We start from the raw sequence: 9,707 nt of genomic DNA, 5'->3' as shown, positions 1-9,707 counted from the left end.
TTTATGTGGATTCTAAGGGAGCCCAAACTGCCAAGCTTAGCACTGATAGATTACATTCTTGTACCTAAGACATTACAAGTCATAAAAATATGTTTTAGCCCAGCACTGCTTTTTACTGTCTTTATAGCAGGATGATCATGATGAGCCTAGTAGGGAAAGCATTGAACACAGGCTTTAGGATTACAATGTATGTGTTTGTCAAGGTGTATATCATGGACCTGTAACTTTTCCTGGTCTGTGAAAATTACAGTTCTAATGGGTATTCAATTTGGTGCATTGCATTTTTATTGTCAACAATTGCACACAATATATGGGAGGGAATTATAGGTAATCATGTTCAAATGAGACACATTTGCCTTGCAAGCAAGTGTACGATGTACTGTAAGAGAGTGAAGAGAGACCTGGAAAAAGCCATGCAATGGCACAGTCTATCATAAATTCCTATTGATACTGCAATCAATATTTTCTGTAGTTCATATCCTCAAAAATAGTTTGCCAGGCATACAAAATTCCTCATATGTGATTGCTTCTTTATTGTGGATGACATTAGATTACTTTACAAGGACATGAATTTATCTGACACCATCCAAATCATCTATTCTGCCAGCAAATTAGAGATATTTTGTGTGTATATTGTGTTACTGCCATCTAGTATATTTGTACAAATGTCTCCTCATGTGCCTAATCCTACATCACTGGTTCACGACTGTTTTTGCATTGGTACATGTATTACATGTATAGTGCAGTTGTGTAGATGAGCGGTAGGCACTGAAAATGGAAATGCCAAACTATCTTACAATAACGCAATGTCCAATCCATTGTGATGTCTTTAGTTAAAATACAACATCGTTATGCTCTGGTGGCCATTATCACCATATTCTTAAACCATGTTTATTCATGTAAGCAGTAGCCTTTGGTGCACAGACCTAAAGTCACTGTAACATGTCAGGATGTAACAGAGTGTAATTTTTGTTACCCCCTTTGCAGCAGTTCAAAACAACTAGCTTAATACAAAGACGGTTTGTTCAGTAAGTTGTAGTCATGCTTTGCCCATTTACTGCAGTGAGCTGCCATTAATCAAACAGAAGACAGTAAAAATGAAGAGGTAAACATAGACATGCATGATTTGTAAGCGAATAATCTTGGGAAAGTAATGCCTTATGTCACATAGTATGATTGGTTTCCTCCAGTGGCCCATACAGAGTTCCTATTACAGAATGAGCATTGTCAACGAGCTGTTGTCATCATAGGTGTGGCACTAGGAATAAAATTTCACTGTTCACATTTTCTCCAAACATCAAGTTTCTTTCACATATTGCTGCACATGTAGTCAGGTTTATAGAGGCTAGGTTTATACATGTAGTGTGGTTTCATGTATCTGCGTTTTTTCAAATGATGCAAAATACAAGTTGTACCCATTCTAGACCTGTCAGTGGAGAGCTTTTCACTACCATACAATGTTATTGTAAAGGGTACTGGCTGGGAAAATTAAGTGAATAGCTTGGTTTCAAGTATTCCTCAATTGATTGATTTCAAGAACAACACCAAGGGGCATCTGTTAGACTTCTGTATACAAACGTGTTATTACTTGAGGCGTAGTTTATTTGCACATGTATACAATACATTCACATTTTGAAGTTTTCTCATATCATTTAACTGTAGCAGTTCAGTCAGTATAAGTGTTTGAGACACAGGATGTCCTGTCTCCTGCCTTTTGTATAAACTGCTGGTTCTTGTCCAAGTATTATAATTTCTACCACAGTGTCACTTTAATTCATATGAAGCATTTGCATGTCTGTAGTATTGTCTTAAACCAGTCATCTTCAGTTTCTTACTGAACAAGACACACTGTTCAAACATGGTACAAATTAGGTTTAAACCATTGAATTATCGGTAATTTTTGATATTTCATAAATGTCATTGCCTTAGTTTCCCGAGGGGTGTCATTGTTCAGATACTCTGTTGAACTTGTCATAAGCCAAATATGGCAGAAATTGCAGTTCACACTACAAACCAAAGTGTCTTTTAAATCTACTGATCATCCATGCAATTAATGCCAATCTGAACATTTAGTGTCATATAAATATGAGGTATTTAAACCACTTGACATGATTTGTTTCTTTTTTCCGTGAATTCATAATATTTCCAAAACCACACAGGCATTGTTCAACAAGAGTCAAATCAAGAAATAAATGAAGTACCAGTAAGAGTGAAATTGTGAGTCTTCGACTCCATGTCAACTGAGTTGTAGAGATGTGTTATAAACTCTAGTCTCTTTTGGAGACCAAAGACTAATGTATTAACGAAGATACAAGTTATTTTTTGATTGTGAAAAACTGCTTGTCATTGTAATTATATTGTAATTATTATTAAAAGTTGATAATCTATGGAAAGGGGAGTCATATCATCAGCAATGGTGGCTATACATCTCCAAGACAGTTGATCAACTGAATAATCAATATTCTGAATTCTACAAAAGCAGTTTGATCAAGAAACTGGAAACTAGAAACCTGTATATAATTTATTTACTTTAGAAAAATCTTGAAAAAGCTCATTATACATGTAATTTAGCCGTTTAATGAATCAGGTCAGGTATGCAAAATAATAAAAGTGACAAAACTTATATAAATGCAGACATAGAACAAAATTTTAATTTCCTATCAGATTCCAACAAGTAGAAAATAGGGTATGAAGTATTGCCTATGATGATTGAATCATTCTTTTGGGTCAGTCTCAGCAAAAGTTATGATAACATCTGCTATCCCTGTTCAATCATCACTTACTCTTAGTGGGTGTCACAGTTTGAAATAGTATTATTGTTTTCAAATTCTTCACATTGTGATGACAGACACAGAAGACAACATCACAGTTATTAATTTTGAAATCGTAGTATTTTTACCCTTGACATCACAGACCAATTTTTAGGGTCTATGCTAACATTAACTTAATTGTTTAGATGTATAGTATGTACTGTCTTCTGCTGTTTCCGAAAGGGTGGACAGTGATGTTGAAGTCTAGCCCTTTGCCATTGAACTTGCTAAATTTTAACCCTTTTTACCGATACTTCATGCTTGGTACAATATCGCATGTTGTTGTCAACAGTAAGGTTGGAGCAAAATAATGTTGAAATTTACAAATGTTGTCAAAATAAATACGAACCAATGATCTAAAATATAAAAAATAGCCTCAATAATAAGTGAAAATGGTATTGAGATCATGTGCACTTAACCTTCAAAAGTGGTGATTTACAGATCTCACTAGTGACAGTAAAAATATATATCCCAAATATTTGTTTGTATTATTAAAAATTCAGAAAATTAAATCATCTGCGTAACTCCCAGTATAGAGGACTTTGCTATCATCTGCTTTACAGGAAATAAAATATGAGGTATTACTAAGCTGGAACTGTCAAATGAACGTCTTCGTTCCACAGACCATATTCATTGTTTCCTGCAAGGATTTGGTTTTAAATTTTTTCCTCATTGCTTGTACAACAGTGTATGTGCAGAAAATGTAGCGAAATCTAATCTTTGAACCAAGTTAGAAATGAACACAGGCAACCTTAGCATTCAACGGGCAGAATTCTGTTAATATCAGTGTATGTGTGACTGTAAGTGTTGAATGCATACAATTGTGACATCAGCAGATCTTAAATACCTTGATTACCGTGACGGTCAATGTTGATTAATCAGGCTATGTTTGCAGATAATAGTAAATGACATATTCCCATTATTGCTTCTGAATAGTAATCAGGGAAACAGTTTGAATTGTTAATGAGCAGGCCTTATTCAGTACAATTAAACAAGAATGCTGTTGTTTCAACATTGCCCTTTGTTTTGGCTGAAACCGGCTTACTTTCATTGATTAGGCCACAGGCAATCCAGTTACCTTCTTTATGGTATGTTGATAAATTTATTTTAGTCATAAATAGCCAATATGCAGGTTATTTGTGTGTTGCAATGGTTCCGTTAGCTTATACAACCATGCCATTTAAAAACGAGTTGTCTATAGTAATCTTTTATATTTGACAATGCCTAACTTGCTGTATTATGAGTTTATATCTGTGAATGTTGAAGCTATAAAGCTTTCTAACTACTGTGGGTAGTGAAACAAAATGGTAGCTTTTTTCAAGAGGGGTCAAAGTAGAGAAGGTTTGTTTAACCTATAAAAGAACCATCAGTCTTCTGTGACAGAACAACAGTGTGTTTTCATAATTGCTGTTTAAAAGAGTATTCATGCCAGTCAGGGAGGAAAGGTCTCTGTGAAATATCTAAGACATTCAATGTAGTGGGGGTAAGGTTACCAGTGTGTCATACCATGCTTGCTCCCAACAAGAAAAATTTACATTGTCATTTAATGTGGACATGTTTGTCAGCTATGTGGGTGAAATTTTTGCCAGTTTGTGTAGAACTGCCATTCCACAAAACATGTCAGAGCATGGGGGTATTTATTGTTCGGGGAAAATGTCTCAGTTTTTGTCTCACATGGGGAAATGCTTTTGAATTTTAGGGTTCTGTTGTTCCATAGACAAGTACTACTGTGGATGGTTGTTCAAACTATAGAGTTTTAGGGCAATATTTAAATTTGCATTTTGCAAATTTTACTGAATAAGCAGATGTCAGTAATCCAAAGAATTAAAATTCAACTCTGTTATAATCATGATTTTTAATTTGAAGGTTTTGATCTGCTTAGTTTGTGTGAAATGCACCTGTTATTTTATAATGCTGTTTACATTTTCGAAATTTTTTGTGTGTCATCACATGCACTCTTTTCAGACAGCTGGCACTTCTAGATGTATCTTTTCCTCAAAATATAGTTTAAATGCACATCATATGTCAATCATTGACTATGCCACCCAGATGCTATTGAGACAGGTTGCCTTGAATACAAAATGCCCATATACAGGTATTAGCATTGCTAATGTACATACTCATCATCATGGTATGATAATGAATTAATTACTAATAACACCTATGGTAACAGTGGCAGAAACCAGATGTGATAAAAACAAATCCAGGGCAATATTCTTGTAATGACCGCTCAATAATTGCATCATGAGTTTATAAGTGGACCAATGTAGCCTAATTTTTTCACCCACAGCTGGAAGTGCAATGTTGCAAAGGTAAAGAGACATGAAAACCCATTCAGAGGGGCTTTTAAATTCACCTGATTAGTCACAGAAAAAAGGCCTGGAGAGTTATGTAGAATGCTTGAATTTACAAATCATGCGTGCTTGTGATTGTTAGTTTTAACACCACATTGCAAAGGATTCTCTGAGAAAACCCCATTGTGTCAACAGCAGAAGGTTACCACTTTCAATGACTGCTCCAGATTTATTCATCTTCTCAACCAGTAAATTGTTCTAACCTTTGGCTACATTTTTTGTTTTCGTCAATTGTGTTGGATTCACATGGTGTTCCAGTCGTAGCTTTACCCATGATACATGTATTCACAGCTGTTGGATTATAATCAGTGTTTCTAGCAAAAAAGCTAAACATGTGGATGGCTTGCCATTTTCACAACTCATTAATAGTTGTTTCAACCAAAAGTAATGATTATTTGTACGGTAATACTGGCAGTCATAGTTTTCCTTGGTCGAAATAGTAAAACTGTATATTAATCTTAACAATATTTGAAACTGCATCTACTTTGGTTGTTACACCACGAAGTAATTCAGAGGATATTTTCTGTGTCTCTTTGCAGTCCCCTTTGAGTCAGGCAAATTTTGTACTCGGTAATATCTGTAATGTATGTACATGCATTCATTCATATTGTTTTAAAATCAGAATAAAACCCATTGCAGACAGGGGATCATCACCATGAACATACAGTGTTGACCTTTCTGTGTTTTTCCAAGATGATGTATAGAGCAATCTCAAAATGAGGAAAATGCCATAAAATTTTATAGTTGCTATTTGAATAGGCACTTCTTTTATGGAAACAGTGGTGCACTTATGTAAATTTGATAGATTTGCTTTCCTTTTGCCTGATGGTTAGTTGGTACAGTTTCTATCATATTTATCACATCTAGTGAATCTATTCCCATCGCTATTATGACTTTCACTCTATGCAAACTTACACAGTACTGCTGTGGGCAATATGGTAGATAACAAAATATTGGCTTACTTCTTCCAACAATTGTGCCTGAGTAACTATATAAATGTATTTTGCAGCCTTAATTGGCTTATGTTTGCTTCTTTTTCATTTTTATTTGCACGAAATTTTATTGATGTCAAGGTTGCATATATGAAGTAGCCAAGCCTATGTCTGTCTAGTCTATGAAGATTTATCCATAGTGTATATATTGATATGATCTTAATTTACGACTCACAAAACCTGTGAGTGAAATGTGGCTACAATTTTAAACACTTACGTTCATTTAGGAATGGACAGAATGCCAAGTTTGACTCAGTGAGTAATTATGAGTAAATCTTTTGTCATTTCATTGTGTGACCGCTGAATATCCCCATTATCCTGTGCAGTGTCTCTACTAACCTACATTCAGTCATTCCATTAGTGATGCATTGTTGATAATAGCCCTGTCTGAGCAAATATTGCATTATGAAGGAGAATATTGGCTCAGTTGGTTGTATATGACACACCGTGAATCAAGTTGTTCTTTTAATTAGAATTGACAGTTTGTGTAAGCAGTAGGAGGCAAGGGGTTTTTCGAAGGGCAGAGACTCTGCAAGAACAGTGATGTGAGAGCAAACACAACTGATGTTTTTCCTTAGAGATCACAATCATAATTCATGGGTTTCTGATACATGTAATCTGTATATTAATATGATCTTTCTGTGAAAATAATTTTTTATGTCTCATATTTCTTTCCCACAGTGTACATGTATTTCATATTAGCTTTTCTGTTTATTCTATTACAGGAAGTTTGATGTAGGAATTTTGCTGTTACAATGATCAAAGTCCAGAAAAGCAGCCAGTGTCTCCACCAACCCATCATTGAAAAGTTGACTCTGTAATTGTAAATCAGCTAGTTGACCTTTTGCTTCTTAATATTCTCAGCTAGCCTACTCCTTTCGCCCTGGAAGGTTCCATTCTTTGGAGCAGGGGAAGGAGAGTTAAGCAGCTCCCATGTGAGTGGAATAATCATATATCAGTAACTCCCACGGCGTTGTGATTGGCTAATGCTGGTGCCACATGACCTAGGCATCTCTCCACATGAATGAAGTATAAGCAGAATAATGGGAGTGAATACATCTAGTTCCCTTGAGAAGGCGAAGGAGAAAGAGAAAGAGAAGCTAGGACAGTTGCAGTCATCTACATCTGCATCAGGGGTGACTCATTTCACCGATGGGTTGGCTTTTCCTGAACATCTTTTAGAGCCTCGTCACAGTTCGAACATGGCTTCCCAGTCAAGTAAGGAGAAGAAGAAAAAGAGTACCGGCTTTGCCACTCTACGGAAGAAACTTATACGTCGTAGGAAATCTGGCAAATCTCATGATCATGCAAGGGTCATGCGAGAGCTTGTTTCTGGGTGGAATATGAGAGATCTGAATATGCTTGTTGAAGAATATGAAGCTACAAATGCACTGAAGGAGTTGGCTATTCAAGCAAACGTTGCCAGGCCACATGCCAGCTGCCTTAAGGAGGACCTGTCTGATCTTTATGATTTTAAATACTGTACAGATATTGACCTTATATTCCAAGATACCTGTTTTCCAGTGCACAGGGCCATACTGTCTGCAAGGTGTCCATTCTTTAGGGACTTGTTACGCAGGTATCCCCATTACAGTGCAGAGGTACATGTCGACATCCGAACCAAAGGAATGGACGTTGCCATGTTTTCAGCTCTGCTTCGGTACCTGTACACAGGTGATTTTAATACACAGGACTCAAGGTTAGAAAACCTGGACGTTCTCGTGAAATTGGGAGATGAATTTGGTACACCAAATCTGCTGGAACAGGACTTCAGACATTTGCTAGAGACAGGGGAATATTCTGATGCAGTCTTAGTCTTCTCATCAGAGGCAGAATCATCGGATATGATAGGGCTTCCAGAAGCTTGCGGTGGGGAGGGAATCTATGCGGAACTGCTTTGTCACAAGGCCATATTGGCAGCCCGATCTCCATTCTTCCGAAATTTACTTCACAGGAGATACAGGTCTGGGGAAGAGTTGACAGAGAGGACTTTGCAACAGCCCACCAGAATAGTACTGGATGACAGCATCATACCCAAACGCTATGCCAGAGTACTGCTACAAGCCATCTACTTAGACACCGTGGATTTGTCCCATGTCATCCAAGACAGCCCAAGTATGGGCAGTCTGAGTGAGGTCCAGGCCATGGTGTCTGGAAGGGGTCAGCTAACAAGAACTGAAGAGGCTATGGAAGTTTACCAAATAGCCAGATTCCTAGATCTCACCATTATGGCTCAAGGTGAGTGGTTAAATGTGACTGGGGAATTATTCTCTGTCTGTTTATGCTATAATGTTACACCAGTGCTTTGTGATAAAAGACATATCAGAAATAGAACTGTTATTTACAGTTCATATATACAATAATTGTGTATGTTTAAATACCATGTAATTTTCTCGACAGATTGAAGATGCAAAAGGCCAGCTAGAATAGTTTCTTTGACTGTACCATGTTTATACCTACATGTACACTACTATGCATAGATTAATTTCATGCATATTTTATACAGCTTGCATGTCTTCAAGGATTATGAGAATGTAAAAGTGATCATGCACTGTAAATTTGCATGTTCATATACTTTATTGCAACCAAATAAAAGTAAAATGAAAACAAGTAATTATTCATGGTTTCCCACAGAACATTCTCCAGGGTAATATATGACTGCCCGCAGGAAAAATTTTCAAATAATTATTTCAGGTCATAAAAAGGTGTAACCTCATCAGTGGATCACAAAAGCAGCACTACAAGTGACCCAATCATACATATATATGTAATGTTCTGGCCCGTAAAGCCCTTTCAGATGTTTGTGTTTTTATTTTGAGGAGGAGTGGAGGCACATTATAAATTTTTTAGATATTGTGTATTGCATTATTACTAGTTGCAATTAGGGTCTACATTGCAATGCAAGTGTATGAGATTACAAGCATTTGAAATGAGAAAAAAAATTACCAGGCCGTAAGTTTCTAGACAGTCGTTCAGTTTTACCACAAACACATGTCATTTGTCAGACGTGGTTGAAATGCTGTAGTTTTGGTGTGTGGTTGTTCGTGACACCTGATAAAAAACAGCCTGAAATAAATTCTGCTACAGAGATTTAGGGCCAAGAGTAGCGTTACAAGGCAAAGATATACATATCATACATTATCAGTCATCGTGGAGGGGAAATTTTCCGTGTTGAAGGCGAGGAGTAGATATCACGGTTTTGAAAATGGAACCTCAGTTATAGTCTGTTCTGATATGAATTTGTTAAGATATCAGTTATCATACAGGAAATAACAGACATTTCTTAAATATGAATCTTATGAAGAACTTGCATGGACAGTATGCCAACAAACTTTCTGGCTATTGTGTCTTTACCACCAGGAAAGAGGATGATTCTGAGAGAAAAATTCAGTAGGATTTAAAGACAAATGCTTCACTATTTAGTAAAAAGTGGCAGACAGCAAACTGCAATTCACAGTCTGGGTAGTTTATTGATACAGTGTGAGATGAGAAGACACTGTCAGTTCCCGAGAGACAGGGAACATAATATGATTTTGAAATGCCAACATAAA

General features: G+C 36.4%; 1 protein-coding gene across 3 annotated transcripts in view; it reads left to right on the top strand.

Moving 5' to 3' along the window:
* Positions 1-9,707, top strand: part of LOC139150180 (BTB/POZ domain-containing protein 7-like) — a 46,764-nt gene that overhangs the window by 16,136 nt on the left and 20,921 nt on the right. For all 3 annotated transcript variants that reach the window (XM_070722391.1, XM_070722390.1, XM_070722389.1), the window contains exon 2: positions 6,882-8,394. In XM_070722391.1, the coding sequence (XP_070578492.1) occupies positions 7,200-8,394 (1,195 nt within the window). In that variant the 5' untranslated portion in view covers positions 6,882-7,199. The remainder of the gene's footprint in view (positions 1-6,881; positions 8,395-9,707) is intronic.

The sequence above is a fragment of the Ptychodera flava genome, chromosome 14, assembly GCF_041260155.1.
Source record: "Ptychodera flava strain L36383 chromosome 14, AS_Pfla_20210202, whole genome shotgun sequence".
Taxonomy (NCBI): domain Eukaryota; kingdom Metazoa; phylum Hemichordata; class Enteropneusta; family Ptychoderidae; genus Ptychodera; species Ptychodera flava.
This window is presented reverse-complemented; position numbering and strand designations above follow the sequence as displayed.